Source organism: Alternaria metachromatica, assembly GCF_023757995.1.
Source record: "Alternaria metachromatica strain BMP 0045 chromosome Unknown scaffold_15, whole genome shotgun sequence".
Taxonomy (NCBI): domain Eukaryota; kingdom Fungi; phylum Ascomycota; class Dothideomycetes; order Pleosporales; family Pleosporaceae; genus Alternaria; species Alternaria metachromatica.
In genome coordinates this window covers 577,939-593,520 of record NW_026055506.1, presented here as the reverse complement: position 1 = coordinate 593,520, position 15,582 = coordinate 577,939, and the positions used below count along the sequence as shown (strand labels likewise).

Genomic DNA, 15,582 nt, shown 5'->3' with positions numbered 1-15,582 from the left:
CCAAACTCACGGGTACAACACCATCGCCGACGACCTGACAACAATAGCGTCGAGCGCGCCAACGCCAGCGCTGTCGCACAGCAACTATACTTCGCTAGAAAGCGCCTTTACTACCGAGCCATCGCCGGGCCCTGGCCAAACAGTCTTCCCACCACACTGTTACCTCAACGTCGCTGGTGACCACTGTCACATTGACAACTCGTGCTGCCATGGACCTCAAAGAGCGTGCGGTGACGCACCATCTGCATCACAACAACAAATGGACCTTTGGAACTCGTCGATAGCACAGGGCAACGGTCTCGCGTCCAACTTTATGAACTTTGGTTTCAACCCAAGCTTACCGACAAGCCCTGTGTCGGCGGACCGCAACTCATTACACTCGAATCCTTTCAGCCTAGACGCCCCAATGATGGGATTCAACGATCAGACATTCCACGATCAGTCGTGGATGCTGACAGGTTCGGCGTTTCCTAACGAGTTGCACCCAGGGGGCTCATTCGGTGCTGCCAATAAACTCGACTTCCTCGCCTCTGCGGTCCAAAGCGAGATCTTACGGCCCAGCGGAACAACGTTTGCTGGCTCAAGTTCGGCATCTGCTGCTGGAGCGACCGACGCTCAGTCCTGTGTGTGCAAGTGGTACGTCGGCCTGAATTGGTTCCTAAACCCTCCAAGTCACTTCTATTCTCAGAATGCTAGACGGCACATAAAAACATAAGCTAATCAGAACCTGCAGGCAACATGCGCCCGGTGTCCTCTGTCTCGCTGTCTTTGACAGCCCCGAAACCCTCCACAAACACATCAAGACCGGACACGTTGACAATTGCACACATTGCTTCTGCCAATGGGAAGATTGTGAAGCACACTCCAAAGACTTCAAGCAACGCTCCAAGTTGTCTCGTCATCTTCTCGGCCACGCAGGCTACCGCCCATACGCTTGTAGCTACGAGGGCTGTGACAAGACGTTTGCTACCAACCAAGCCAAAGACAATCACGAGCGGACACACACAGGCGAGAGACCTTATGTATGCGAACGCTGTGGCTACACGACAACAACGCACACACAATTGCAAACCCACATTAGTGCGCTGCACGAGGGCAAGAAGCCGCACAAATGCCGGTTCTGCGAGTTCACATGTGCCGACTCAAGTAACCTGAGCAAGCACGAGAGGACACATCAGGTAGGCCTCGACAAGCTCGATATACAATACTACGTCTTACTAACTATGTTCACAGACTCTCCGACCGTACAGATGTCCACACCCCAACTGCACCTTCAAGCCCGACTGCCGCTGGGAGAACCTGAAGCGACACCTGCGCCGTTCAGGCCACTGCCCACAACTGCTAGTGGAAACGAGCGAAGAATACAAGTCGTACCGCGAAGGCGTTCGACGCGAGATAGATGACTGGCACAAGCGAAACGAAGATGGAGGCCTAGGAAAGGCCGGTAGGAGGAAGGGAAGATCGTAGGTGATACCATTTGATGGAGAGATGAGACCGGACGTGAACTGTGGCGGCGATTGTGCCTTTGGGCGACCGTGCTTTCACTATACAATGACGCGATGAATTTACGGACTAGCGATGAACACTCCCTTCGGGGTACTATGATGGGCTACTGAATTATGCCCTTTTGGGTCTCAGGACGAGACAAGATTAGAACGAGATGATACCTGAAACATGAACGATCATTTACCAATCATCGTTGCTTTGCCGTGCTCTTCGTGGTCTGCGTGTTCGTAGATGGGACAGAGAGTGCTTACACCCCTCGCGATATCAACACCATAGCTTCGTCTTCTAGAACGCCGCTTCAGTATTCTGTGCAAGCGCAAGCATAAGAAGCCGACACTGAATCGACCCAGTCCCATCTCGTCTCATCACGTGAGGCAAGTCAACGAAGTTCCAGCTTCCAATCAGATCTCACCCCCATGCGATACTGATTCCTCTTATGCCTTCGGCAGTCACGTAAGCAAGGGATCAAACACGTGTACCCGTGGCTTGTGCGTTTTGCTTCGGAGATTTGCATTCGAGAAACGTGTTGAACGGGGGGTCTAACCGGGGAGGCGGGTTCGGTTGTTGGGGTCGGGGCAAAGGGTTTCATGCTTATGCTATAGGTGTATGCTTGGCTATAAGCGACAACGGTGCGTGTTTCGAGATGGCGTAAGATTTGGGAAAGTGCCGATAGCCAGGGTTTGGGGAAGGAAGGGGTGGGAGAAAGGGGAAAGTGATGGATGAGGGCTGGTGGATGAGGGTTTGAGAGATGGGTAGAGTTGCGGATATGGTTATACTTCGGTGCTGACGTCCTAGAAACGAGGTCGTTGGGTCAACCGGACTGGGCAAAGTGACGATCTTACTAGGAGTTTGCACAGCACAAAGCATTCACTACCCGAAAAGACAACATGTCGAATATTTCGGTATTTCCCATTGCCAAACCTAGCTATCCAAAACGCAAGCAACCACCATCCACCACCATCTCCTCTCTCCTCAGCATCCAAAACAGCAAAAGCCACCCTCCACTAAACAACCACAAACCACACCCTCTCTCTCTCCTACCCAACAGGCGGGATATCGTAGAAATGATAATCAAGATAAAGCATTAACCCTTTGTCCTCGAGAGTAGGCTCCGGAAGCAAGGAGTCATATATACAATATCGCTTCCAGCGCTCTCAACTCACTCACTCTCCACAGAAACAATCAACAGCAAGAAAGGAAAGGTTGCGCCGCATGGAATATGCGGCGGGGTATAGAACAAACGTCAATCAGCCGGGGCGGGTGGGTAGGTAGGTAGGTCAGGGTCGTATGTACCGGAGTAGATGTGTGTTTGGCGTGATTTACTGGAGGAACGTCGAAGAAGGTGTATTTTTTGTTGCGCAAAGCAAAGGCTTGCGCGACAGGGGACGTTTAAGGAGCGTATTAGACACTAGACCCGAAGGCAGTCTATGGTTCGCGCTGATCGTGACAAAGCAGAAGTGTAAGTGGTCTAGCGGCCATGGCGTGTTCGAGGGTCTCAAAGGACCCCTGGAGGGGTAGAACGACGGCCGATGATCGGGGGGTGTGGTGGTGGACCAAGAATCGAAGGTATCGCAAAACGGGAAGAGCAACGCGTAAATCAAACATCATCGTGGCGACATTACTATTTGGAGACAGGGTCGGAGCCGATAAGTGTACTAGACCCCAGGGAGTGGACGTCTGGTGTGCTCGAGAGTAGTGGCCGTGTTAGCGAATTGGGTGGTGCTGCGGATGCGACTCGACTTTTGCCCTTTCCATACCGCGCGTAACGTGGTGGGCGTTCTGAGGTTGGAGATGACAAGGGAGCAACTAGGGAGCGTTAACAGACCCAGGCACGGAAGGACATCTTAGGGGCTTGGAGGTATCCGGTCACCTCCGCTTCCATGCCCGCCAGAGTCTGTGCTGTCGCCTTCAATCGTCTTCCTCCAGTGCTGTGGCAAGCACACGCAGACCAAGGGGAAAGCCTTGATCTCGCTGTCGGATTCGACAGGTGATCGTCGGCCGCCGTTGCTTACGCCGGAGTCGCGCTGCTCGGCTTTCCGGGCTTCCCACTGCTCTGCCGATTCGGAAAGTCTTACACCTGTCGCCCAGCCGTCATCCCAGATGCCAACCACCTTGAGCATATCTCCTCTTTCTAGCTCGAACTCGTCGCCGGCACGAGGTTGGTAGGCCCAGAGAGTGGCAACAGTGTCGTTCGGGTGGATATCGTCCTGGGAATAGTAGTCTTTGAAGAACTGTAGCTGCTCGGACTGGCCGGAAGCGACACCATCCGGGCTGGAGAAGTTGCGCGTCTGGTCAGATCCAGAGAGTGGTGAAGAGCTCGCCCCGAGAGCAGAGTGGCTGGAAAGAGAACCTTGTCGTTTGGGGAGGTTACCGGCGAGATGGCCACGTATCGACTCGGGTGAATCATAAGCACCGAGTTGCGAGCCACCGTATGCGGTCATACGGCCGCCTCGATCGCTGTTCTGGCCCGAGGACTCTGATCCTTCCAAAGCCGACATACGCTGAACACGCGCACCGGGGAGAATGGTAGCGGGCGATTGACCGTCGCCTCCGTAGCTCATAGGTGGCATGGGCCCCTTGGGAGAGTGGCGTCGCGATGGCGATGGCGTGTTGAAGACGCTTCCAGCCTGGCTGTTCTTCTTGTGTCGCATGCGCATGCAGCAGAAGATGGCGGCTGCGATGATTACCGCAGCGCCGACGAGTGCTCCAATGACGATACCAGCGATGGCGCCTCCAGAAAGACCAGAATCACCTCCACCAGATCCGGCGCCGGCAGTGGAGCTCGGGGAAGAGGACGAAGTGCTTGAGGGGAACACGGGAGGCATCGAGACGGTTGTAGGTAAGTCGATACCTACGCAGCGCGATTCGACATTTGCGTTGACGCAGCAAGAGTCCGTAGAGTTGACGGTGCTGGTGGAACAGAAGAGGCAGAGTCCTTGGAGGTTGCCATTGTATCCACATTCGCTGGGCTCGTTTTCGGTCGCGTCGATACAGCTGCTGCTGAGAGAGTTGGCAGGGTTGGAGCAGCGGGCGAAATCAGAGCGGATTTCTGGGACTGCATTGTTACCAGGCGTACCGCACAGATCCGGGCTTGATACGATGACCTGTTCGCTGATGGCAAAATCGGCCTGAGATGGTCAGCATTTCGACGCGGTATGGGACGACAAAGACGATCTACATACGCAGGCACCAGCACAAAGTGGAGTCGCTTCCGTGTCGCCGAGTCCGCAGCTGTTCTTGGAGGATTGGATGATGGCGTTACAAAGGACAGTCGTTGTGTAACGAGCATAGAGGTTGGTGGTGCTAGTAAGGTTGACGCTTGAGCATCCCAATATATTCTCGTACCTGGGATGCGTTAGTTTTCCTGGTGCATATGAACAGTCGCGTGGTACGACTTGAACTAGACTGACTGTCGCTGTGCATATCCGGTACCGATGTAATTCTTCAAGCCCTCATCGAACGACCGAGTGTCTGACACGTATTGAAGAAATGGACTATGCGCGTTCACTGTTAGCCAACACTCTGTCTATCAAAACACATTTGACGTACAAGTTCGCGGTCAAATTGGTGTCGACAGAGGCGGAGGAAAAGGCCGGGCAGGCGGTTGAGCCCTGAAGCGACACGCAACTCCGTTGAGCCATTGCGGACGGTATCGATGCGGCGACGACAGCGAAGACAGCAGCCCTTTTTATTCCAGAGCGAGATTGCTTTTGGGAACAGGAGGTAGTAGTTGGGCGACGATAAGGTTCGGAGAGAATCATAGCGCCAACATGGTCGCAGCACTGGCACGGGCGCATGCTGAGTATATCTGTACGCGTAGAAGCTGTATGGCTTGTCGATAGATCCAATCCTAGGAAGTGGCCGTGGTGGAGTGTAGTAATCGACGATGGCGGGCCAGTAGGAGACGCGCAGCTTCACGAGTCCATTCGCGACATGTAGATAGGCCTCGGGGATGGGGTATATCTATGTAGGTGTCGAGATGGCGATGCAAGAGTATTAGAAAATAGAGACCGTATCGGTGGGGTGCCGGTCTAAGAAGGGAAGGAGAGGGCCTGGCTCGCAGTGGCAGAAAGAGCGTACTGGGTAGGGAAGCTGCGATGGGCCTCTACAGTGGAGAGAGGAAGGCACGCTTGAGCCTTGGGGGATGGTCAACACGCACGAACAGCGAGGCTACCGCGTCGGCTAGCTCCTGCTTCGGCGTCAGGGATCAGGGGTCCGGTCGTTCTTTCTGCGCGCGCTGATTGGGCTGACCCTGCCGAGGGGAAATGAGATGTACCTGGCCTAAAATTATCCTCCGATGCTTTTCGTCTCAGGTGCCTGGCGACGGATTGCGACTCCAGCTGGTCGAGTGATTAGGTATAAGACGGTTGTTTATACGACCTCGACAACGACCCACCGCATGCCCACCGTGTGCAACCTCTCTCGACGGCAGCCCGCAGCGCTCCACGCTGACCCGCAGTCATCTGCAGCACAATGCAGCAAGACGCATGCGGCATAGCGTCTGCCTGCACACACTAACAGTTGAACCGACCTGCTGGATTAGTCCGCTGTTTCAATATACAAATACTACTGTCCACCGCGCAACCGGTCCGCTGCGGATGGCATTGTTGTGTTGCAGCGCATAACGTCGAGCCTGTGCCTGAGACCGTCCGCCCTCGGCACAACCACGTCGCTTCGTCTCACGACGCTCCCCGCAATTGTGGACGCCTATGCGACGTGGCCATGCGCTGTTCGAACGGCGCATGGGGCTTGCGGAGCCTCCAGCCTCGTCGTTAGCGGCGTCCATCGTTCTGTTTACTGTGCGTGCTGCGTAGCTTTCTGCAGCGCCCGTTGACCCTCGGCCCTTTCCTACTGCAGACTAGCTAACGGCCCGCTCCCTCAACCAGAACCATTGTTTACTCTGAGCCTGCGACGATCCGCCCTGATCTGCATCACCAGCCATATCCACCACTTCTACGGTGGATTCGAGTTCCCTAGCATGTGTTGCGTCACTATCACACCTAGTACGCCGCAGAGGACCACTACCGATGACTGACGTCTGTGTCACGATGCACTTACGCCGCATCACCATTACATGCACTGCCTGTCCAACTCTGGTCCCCAGCCTTCTTTGACTCCAGAGTCGAAGATCAATCTGTGTCCTTATTGGGATCATCTCGCAAAACTCTCTGTGATCTACGCTATCAGGATCCAAGCGTCCAGCCATCCTCTCCACCGTCAATCAGCCACGTCCCAAGACTTTCCCCAGCATTCAGAGCATCAGTCACCATGGACTCCTTGTCCTCAGTCACTATGCAAGCTTTCGCGGCGTCATCACGTCCACAGTTCTCAGGCACGGAGCATCTGACACTGCTTGTTTTAACTTTGCGTCTTGCGGGGATGTGGTCAATGCGACTCAGGCAAACCTGACTTCCGGATTGAAGTCTATCTTGGACTACTATACTCGTTGCTCAAGACGTCGCTAATCGATCTTAGTCTTGTGCAACATCAACACCTTTCCGGGTATAAAACGCCTATCCATGTCGGAAAAGAATATCGCCGTGAACACTCGCCGAGGTATACCAACTTACGCAAGCACCCAAGCCGCCTAGAAGTGGCCGGTCTTATCACCATGAGCAATGCAGCTCTTCTTGAGCTCCAACTTGATCGTCTCCGCGGACCAGGATTCCTCGACTGGAATCTCTACATGCGCAACGCTGAAGGGCGCTGCATCTGCAAGGGATGTGATCTTGGGTCGCTTGTTTACCTGCATCTGGAGGTTGACACATGCCGGCTTGTCACCCCTGGCCGTTGTGATCTATATAATTTTGTTAGTATATGAGAAGAGACAAAGTTTGGGCTTCTTTCGGGCTTGAACTTACACCTTGGTTGTCGAGTCGGAAGTTCTTGAGGTCAGTGTAGATGGTATCGCTCTTGAAACCGCCTTCTAGCTTGGAGTCTGGAATGCTATCGATGAAAGCCATCATGGTCTTGCGAGTCTTACCCATATCTGTGGTCTTGTATCTTGCTCTTCTATAGATCTCTGGTTGAGGCTGGTGCGTAAAGAACGCACTCGGGCCAAAGAGGACCTCCATATTAGAAGGAGGGCGACAGATCATTGTGCGTGCGAAGTGATATGAGTGAATATGCCAAAAGAGACCAGATGGACTTCACAATACTGACGCGGCACCTTGGGATTGATGGTGTTGCCACGACGTCAGATATGTTCACTTTTCAGTGGTGACGTTGTTCAAAATGAAAGACAAACAAGGGAGCGTACTGCTTCCCCTTTGCGTCTAGTCACAACTTCTCACTTCCATTTCCAGTCTTCAACCACACCACAACCACCATTTTCCCAAAATTAGCTGCACACTATGACGACGACACTTCTTCCGCGACGCAAGGTCAATCAGCCAGGCTTAGAATGGGAAGAAGACGTCTTCAGCATCGAGCCTTGCTGGACCGAGGAGCCATCGATAGAGACCATCGCCAGGCTGACACGTGATAACCTGAAACTACCGGAAGCAGAATCAGTCACTGTGAAAGCCTTCGCCGAGGGCGCTTTCAACAAGCTGTTCTCTATTGACTGCACCAAAGGTCGATTCATCTTCCGCGTCACTTTACCTGTTGCACCAGTCGTCAAAACCAGCAGCGAAGTCGCTACTTTGGCTTTCATTCGCGCGAAAACCGATATCCCGGTACCGCACGTCATCGCACACGATGCAGACCTTTCAAACGAGCTTGGATTCGAGTGGATGCTGATGGAGCGGGTGGATGCATGCCCTCTACACGAAGTCTGGCATGGAATGTCCTGGATGAAGAAGGGCTTGTTAGTCAAGCAGATCGCAGAGCATGTGGCACAACTGTTCAACATCGAGCTATTTGGTATTGGTAGTTTAGGTCCAACCGACAAATTTGCCGCCAACGCAGATGGACCATCCACACATACAGTCGGCGAGATCGTCCAACCCGCCTTCTTCAAAGGCGACAACATCACCCTAGACATCGCCCGCGGACCCTTCCAAAGCACCCACGAGTACCTCACCGCCCGTCTCCAAATCCTCGAGCATTTCGCCAGCAAACTAGACCAGGAAGATGAAGACGACTTAGAACACTACTCGGACATCCAAGCCGTGCTATCAAGTCTCCGCACTATTATTCCACGACTCTTCCCAGACAACAGCAGCTCGACAGCAGAACCCACAATCCTCTGCAATCGCGACATCAGCACCTCCAACATCCTCGTCAACCCCCAAGGCGACCTCATCTCAATCGTAGACTGGGAATGTGTCGCAACGCTCCCACCCTACTTCGCCGTCCAAATCCCCCAGTTCCTCAAGGGACCTTCGAGGACAATTCCTCCTGCATTTACCAGCGACACCGAGTCTGAAGTACACAAGACAGAGCTGGAACTCTATGAAACAACTTGTCTGAGGAAGTTCTTTTTGGAGGAGATGGCGAGGATCTGTCCGGCTTGGGTGAGAGTCTTTGAGACGGAGAAGGTTCGGGCTGATGTGCTTGTCGCGTTGGATAAGTGCGAGAATGATATGACGGTTAAGTGGGTGAGGGCGTGGCTCGATGCTGTTGTTGAGGGGAGGGAGCCGAGGGTCAGTTTGACGGATGCGTGTCGGAATCCGTTGGGTGCTGCGTAGGCAATGTAGATGTAAGAGCAGTATGTGTCCATAGCAGAAATTGCGATTCCAGGTCCGGAATGCGATTGGGTATCATTCAACGCCTCCTCCTCCTCCTCTCTAACCCCGTGCTTATATCCCATAACTTGTATCAAGCCCCCAAGACCACATGAAAGCGTCTTCTCAAAAGAACTTGACACCCTCGCCTTCACCCCCCGACCCAAAGACCTGCGCCCTCCCCCTCTTAACACAAACCCCCAAACTCCTCTGCAACAACTCCAAATCCATACCAAAAAACTCCTCCCGCCGACTCGCATCCCCCTCGACAATCTCATACAGCGTAAGCACCGTACCCTTCTGCCCCGTCCTCTCAACCCACTCCTCCAACGCCGCAGCCCACTCCTCCGGCCTCCGCCAATATATCCACGCCTTGCCACCCTCGCTCTCTTCCCCCGCCTTCGCCTTCTTGGAAGGACTCGTGTTGATGAATTCAGCGCGGTTGCCGCCTTCGGGGGAGGCCATGTAGGTTATGATGGCTTTTGCGTCGCGCAGGGAGAGGCTGCGTCGCAGCGTGGTGTTTGTGAAGAGCGGGGTGGGGAGCGCGTCGATGAGGGAGAGGGTGAAGATGCGGTTGTGGCGGCAGTAGGATTGGATGAGCGTGGACCAGGAGGCTAGTTGCGAGGAGCGCGTGCTGGCGACTGGTTGGAGGGTGAAGAAGGGCGGGAAGGAGTAGTGTGGTGGGAAGACGAAGTTGGGGGACGTGAGCGTTGTTGCTGTTGAGGGCGTGGGCGTGGGTGTTGAGGCGGGGGCGGGGGATATTGCTGCCATCTTTTGTGCGGCTTGGTAGGTATTTGAAAGGGAAAGTAGGAGGGGTGAGCTTGTGGAACGGTTGCGTGTGGAGAGGGTTGATCGTTTGGTGCGCGTCGCTGGAGGTCTGCGGGGACTTTGCGACGTCATTGGTTGCTTGGCTTGGGCACCTTTCATCTGCATCATGGGCACAACTGCACAAAGCAGAACCCAATGCACGGCTACTTTGAACCTAGCTATTGAACATAGAACACTCATTTCGTCAACTCGCTATGTTTAGTAAATAGATCAATATCTAGCGACTTGGCCATTCAACCCAGTCTCACATCGATCGCTTTAATCAAAGAGAAGAGCACGATTCACATACGAATGTGCATCGCTTTGCTTATTTCGACCGCCATGCCATTTTACTCTTGCTTCATTCTACAGACTGTAATCACCCTATTCTCGATTACCCGGATCGAAAGTCACCCCAGCCACAATCAGATTAGGAAACTCATCAAGAAGGAGCATTTTAGTGTTGGGTGCTTCTGATATCTTTCTTCCTGGTATTATGTTCTGCCTTGGTCATATTTTCTCGTTGTTTCAACATATATACTCAGTCTTCGTTGATAGCGTCGTCGAAACACTTATTACAGATGAGAGTAAGCTTATCAGAAAACTTGCGTATGTCTGCTTCCGCATGCTGCAGCTGATCGCGAAAAGCCTTCACAAATTGACCTACGGTGACGCCATTTTCGTCTTCCGCAAAGAGGTGGTACTTGCGGGCCGTGTTTCTGTAAGCCCTATATGTGAACACGACATCGATGCGTTGGAGACCTGGCGTACACAACAGGTGTTCCATCCAATCACTCTCCTTGGGTAAAGGATTGTTCTTGCTGACTTCCAACAAATCTTGCAGATGTTCGAAAGACTCGAATTCGAACCAGGGTCGTGGCTTACCGGAGTTTCGTATCTTTGCTCTGTCGAATAAGCGTTCGTCGACGTGGTGCATGCACTGCTCCATGTTGTCAATAATATCGTGGAAGGCGTTATCGCGAGTAAATTCGAAGATAGGTTCGGGGTTCGTGGACGCTTCGTTGAAGTCGACTTCCAGGACTATCACGGTCCGCGGGAAAGAGTTGGGGAGGCCTTTCAGCTCGATACTTGTTCTCAGAGTCACGGTGATTGTGGCAATATCGCTGTCGTCATCATCGCTGTCGGTACTCTCGTCGTCCATGTTTTCATCCTTCTCCTCGTTCTTACTGTCATCTTTATCGTCATCTGAATCAGCATCTTTTCGTGGGATTTTGGGAGGGGCGTCTGGGACTGCGCTACCAGTCGGCATTCCTGTATTGGTCTTCTCGGTTTTTTCAGATGTAATGCCCTGCATGTTGTGTGGTATCTACGGTGGTGCGATAACCTGTGAGGATGGATCGAGATTGATGATAGGAGGGATAGCGACACTGGGTGCTAGACTTTATACTGCGCCGGGGGTCACGTTCATCGAGTGACATGTGTGTCCTGATATAAGTCCAAATGACCATAATAATATATTGCTAACATCCTCATTTTTTTACCTACTTCCAGTGTCACGGACTCAATTGGATCAAGACAGTTTCACATTCCAATTCGGATAGTGAAGCAACGGTACCAAAGGTCTCTTCATTTTCCCAAACTCATTCTATATTCTTACCTCCCGAATCATGCTATCCTGTTCACACTCAATCCTCATGATTCTTCTCCCAGCATTCACCGCAGTAGACCAACATTTCCTCAGGAAATCCACATATGTCCTCCTCAATATGTGTCAGCTGTTTGCGGAAAGCCCTCACAAACTGACCCATTGTAACCCCACATCCACCCTCTCCGTGAAGCTTATATTTGCGACGCCCACGGGTGTAATACGTATAGTCGAAGATGACGTTGATGCGCGGCTGAGCTGGCTCACACAACAGCATGTCTTTCCATGAGCCATCGTTTCTGCTGCGCGAATGTTTTCGCATCCGTTCCAACACGTCATCGATAGAATCGAATGAATCGAAATTGAAGTTCCTATATGGCTTCCCATTGCTTGACTGAAATACTTTGTCGACGAGGTCCAGACGCTCTTCCAGATTTAGAAGAATCAAATGGAAGTTCGTGCCGGAAGGAAAGTTGGATAGGCGATCAAAATCATCAGGGCGAGGACCATAACCGTAGTCTGTGTTGAAATCGACTTCGAACCGAATCATAGCCTCTGGGAAGGAGCCGGGGACGCAGATCAGGTCGGCACCTACGCGTAGGTTGACTGTAACGGTAGGTACACTGTCCTCTGTCTTATCAATGGTATCACTCAAACTTTCGTCGCCATCATCATCCGCTCCTTTTTTGTCCCCCATGTTTTCGTCTTTGTCATTCGCTTTCTCTCCACTTCCACTCTCATCTTTAGGCGGCACTACCCGATCCTTAAACATCTTGTCGCGGAGCACTGGATCAGTGCTACGAATGTTATCACGCCACTCTGTGCACACTCTGAGGGAGCGAAGAACTGTATCCAGAGTCAGCGGTAAGTATCAATATCAAGCGCCCACAATACATTTGAGAGAGCAGATTCGCGGAGTGAACTTACGATCAGGTAGATCTAGAAAGCCGAAGATGTTCTGCCATATCTCGTTTGGAAGATGATAATTGGCGCCATCTGTCGGCATGTCAGGTTGCTTGTGTGACATGCTTGTGCTATCGTTGCTGGACTGGGCGCGTGTATCTCCTTTCATCTTATATGGGATCTCAGACAACGCAGTTTCCCGGAAAATACCAGTGGGGTTGGGCGTTGAGAGGATTGTCATACGGAAGCCGGCGGGAGTTATACGGCGCGTAAGGTCACGTCAATCCAGAGGCAGGGTCATCAGTGAAACAATTGCGCGTGATCACCAAGCCATACTACTCATGATTTTTCTTTGACCTTGAACCATGTGACCGAGTTCAGATGCACGAAGAGACACATAGAAACTCATCAGACATCCAAACAACGCATCATTAGTTTAACTGACTACGTCAAACTTGTGAACTTCTGACTGACAGCATGAGCGACCTTTGGGTTCTAAGGCTACAAAGTAACCACTAAGATCTCTGTCAGGAGTCTACGCACCAACACGTTGGACAACCTTAATTAGTGCGAGTATAAGTAACTAGAGGAAATTTTAACCGAGCCGGCAACAATTCGTGTATCCTTACCAAACAATATACTATCACTCCACCATCTCTTCCATCCTGTACCACTTAATCGTAACTAGTCTGTTCTTCGCTGTGTTAACCTCGACCAGACCTTGTGCCCATGTCTCTCCTTTGTAATCCTGGTTTCCATAAGTGTTGTGTCGAACCTACACAAAAAGGAGCCATCTCCCTCTTCATAGTCTCCCAACCAATCGAAAATCTCAATAATTCTCTTGTACCGCAGCGTGACCTTGTGTATGGTAAGCTTGTCAGCTACTTCTTTCAACAATATCCTGAGTGAGTCAATCAAGCTCTGGAATCGGATCCCGCGATTGTCGGCAAGTTTGCGTGTGAACTTGACTCCAAAACAGCCCGCATAGATGGCGAAATGTAATTCCGCCTTTTGCACTGGAGGATCGCATATCAGCATATCTGTCCATAGGCCTTCGTCGACCCTGCTCTCGAGAGACTTGACTCTATCACGTAATTGTTCCATGGATGAGAAGCGAAAGCTATAGCCTTTATCGTCTGGATGATTTCGACAATCATCTACAGACGCCGAATAAGCAAGGTTGCTCAACTTGACAGTTCTGAGGATGGGATTGATTTGTAGACTCTTGGGATAAAAGCCCGTAGTGAACCAGTTCGAGAGCGAGGGTTTCATAGCGAAGGTGTGCCCGAGAGGCATGAAAAGTAAGTCAGCGGCTTCTACATGCAACTCGTGCGTCCATGGTGGAAGATTGGTTGTGAGGAATAGTATCTTGCGCAGTTCTGTGTCGTCTCCTGGTATGCACTGAAACCACTTCCCACACACGTGTCTGCAGCGTATTAGGTCATGGAAGCTGAGATATTCAAAGCACATCTGCAGTACCTCGGTAGGTAGACAATCGATCGCGGGTTGCGTTGTGCTTCGTACAGTGGCGTCAGGCGCAGCGGGCGCATGTTTGGTCTTCTGCTTCTTTCTCCGGGGTGCCATTGTAGGTGATTGGTGGGTGTTGGCAAGATCTTCAGTCACCACCTTAGAGGCTCTTTAAGAGATTTGACACAGCAACCATCAAACTTTCCTTCTGCTTCTAGTAAAGTCTGGGGCGCACCCTCCCGCTCCGAGAAAGATTCAGAATCTTCCTGTGCTTGCCCTTAGTCTCTGGAACAAGAGGCGACTCTTCTCCAAAAGCAAACACCTGATGGTCATCTTGTCATCTTGTCGACGTTGAGACATCGATTCAAAGGCGTTAGCACCGTGATACTTCAATCGTAAAGCCTGGAGTACTGTCATGGATACCATTATTCGTGAAGCTCAAACATGTACAAGTAGTAGTCATCCAAACACCCCGATATTGTGTACAAAGCCAATGAATCCCAAAGCCAGTCCCATACTTTTCGAGATCCTGAGCGCCGTAAGAATATGTGCAGAAGCCAGTCTTGCGCCCAGTCATGCAGTTCGACCCCCAGAACCGCGGTCATTATATCGACAAGTATCCAACTCCCATCCCTTCATACACATCCCCGCCCATTGTCTCCACCCCATCTTCACCGCCACCCCTTCCTCTTCTGTTGCTGCTGCGCACTAGCCTTCATCCTAATCTGATCCTCCTTCTGCTGCTGAAACCCCTTAACCTCCTGACTATAAACCTCATACTGACCCAGCCAGTACTCGCCCAAGCCCTGCACATCCTCGACAAAGCCCTCGGGCCCTCTGTTATACACCCAGAAGCCCACAACGAGTATCCCGCCCCAGAAGACCAGTCGCAACGCCAGGTTCACCCAGAAGATGACGGCCCGGTACATCATGTCCAGTATCTTGAGCGAGATGAAGAATATGGCGAGCAGCGCGAGGATGGAGGCGACATCGGGTTGGGTGATGAGTTTGTTGAGGAGGGGGGAGAGGTGTGTGGAGAGGGTGCGCGAGATGCCGAAGAAGGTTGTGAGGAGGTGGAGGAGGGGGTTTGCGAAGGACGGTGGGAGGAGGCGCGGGAGGAGAGCTGCGTAGTCTGGTATCTGGTGTTAGCAACCCGTGTCGCAATAGAGTGATAGGACGATAGGCGCATCAACGAAGCATACCTTGTATAAACTCCATATTGGGCGATTTGCGATTGGACGTGTAGATGTCGTGTGCCAGACGCGATAGAACGCGTTTGTGGGGTGCGGATAACGAGATTCGCGCTTGCGACTGATCTGCGCGCGGATAGTGGCTGGTGGATGGAATGGGCGACGCGAATTATGGGCTTGAGAAACGAGCACGCGATGGGGTTTATTGGGGTGTGGCTGATAATTTGCTTGTTTGCCCACACGGTTTGCGGTGACAGCTGTCCACGTTGAGTCGTTGACCCACTAAAACGCTTTCACGCACGCCGTGCAGCTCAACACACCTTATCCTGGCTGCACGTCATCCGCTCGGCTCGCTTAGCTTAGTCATCCACCCATCTGTGCAGCGAGAAGAAAGTGAGCAAATGCCTGTAGACTCAGCCGACGACAACAGTATACG

The 15,582-nt window shown here is 52.2% G+C and overlaps 7 protein-coding genes across 7 annotated transcripts; 2 read left to right on the top strand and 5 right to left on the bottom strand.

Moving 5' to 3' along the window:
• Positions 1-259: 259 nt before the first annotated feature.
• Positions 260-1,467, top strand: J4E83_006748 (uncharacterized protein; the record flags this gene model as incomplete). The annotated part of the gene is made up of 3 exons (XM_049333658.1): positions 260-636; positions 734-1,178; positions 1,234-1,467. 3 exons carry the CDS (start codon positions 260-262, stop codon positions 1,465-1,467), a joined length of 1,056 nt encoding a protein of 351 aa, XP_049187380.1.
• A 1,883-nt stretch (positions 1,468-3,350) lies between these two features.
• Positions 3,351-5,147, bottom strand: J4E83_006747 (uncharacterized protein; the record flags this gene model as incomplete). The annotated part of the gene is made up of 4 exons (XM_049333657.1): positions 3,351-4,634; positions 4,689-4,851; positions 4,917-5,000; positions 5,056-5,147. The coding sequence occupies 4 exons, from the start codon at positions 5,145-5,147 to the stop codon at positions 3,351-3,353; spliced, it is 1,623 nt and encodes a 540-aa protein (XP_049187379.1).
• A 1,946-nt stretch (positions 5,148-7,093) lies between these two features.
• On the bottom strand, positions 7,094-7,493 carry J4E83_006746 (uncharacterized protein; the record flags this gene model as incomplete). Its single annotated transcript, XM_049333656.1, has 2 exons — positions 7,094-7,303; positions 7,368-7,493. The coding sequence occupies 2 exons, from the start codon at positions 7,491-7,493 to the stop codon at positions 7,094-7,096; spliced, it is 336 nt and encodes a 111-aa protein (XP_049187378.1).
• Positions 7,494-7,859: 366 nt separating this feature from the next.
• J4E83_006745 (uncharacterized protein) lies at positions 7,860-9,137 on the top strand (the record flags this gene model as incomplete). Its single annotated transcript, XM_049333655.1, has 1 exon — positions 7,860-9,137. The coding sequence occupies one exon, from the start codon at positions 7,860-7,862 to the stop codon at positions 9,135-9,137; it is 1,278 nt and encodes a 425-aa protein (XP_049187377.1).
• Positions 9,138-9,299: 162 nt separating this feature from the next.
• On the bottom strand, positions 9,300-9,944 carry J4E83_006744 (uncharacterized protein; the record flags this gene model as incomplete). Its single annotated transcript, XM_049333654.1, has 1 exon — positions 9,300-9,944. The coding sequence occupies one exon, from the start codon at positions 9,942-9,944 to the stop codon at positions 9,300-9,302; it is 645 nt and encodes a 214-aa protein (XP_049187376.1).
• A 577-nt stretch (positions 9,945-10,521) lies between these two features.
• On the bottom strand, positions 10,522-11,295 carry J4E83_006743 (uncharacterized protein; the record flags this gene model as incomplete). The annotated part of the gene is made up of 1 exon (XM_049333653.1): positions 10,522-11,295. The coding sequence occupies one exon, from the start codon at positions 11,293-11,295 to the stop codon at positions 10,522-10,524; it is 774 nt and encodes a 257-aa protein (XP_049187375.1).
• Positions 11,296-14,627: 3,332 nt separating this feature from the next.
• On the bottom strand, positions 14,628-15,156 carry J4E83_006742 (uncharacterized protein; the record flags this gene model as incomplete). Its single annotated transcript, XM_049333652.1, has 2 exons — positions 14,628-15,088; positions 15,150-15,156. 2 exons carry the CDS (start codon positions 15,154-15,156, stop codon positions 14,628-14,630), a joined length of 468 nt encoding a protein of 155 aa, XP_049187374.1.
• Positions 15,157-15,582: the final 426 nt, after the last annotated feature.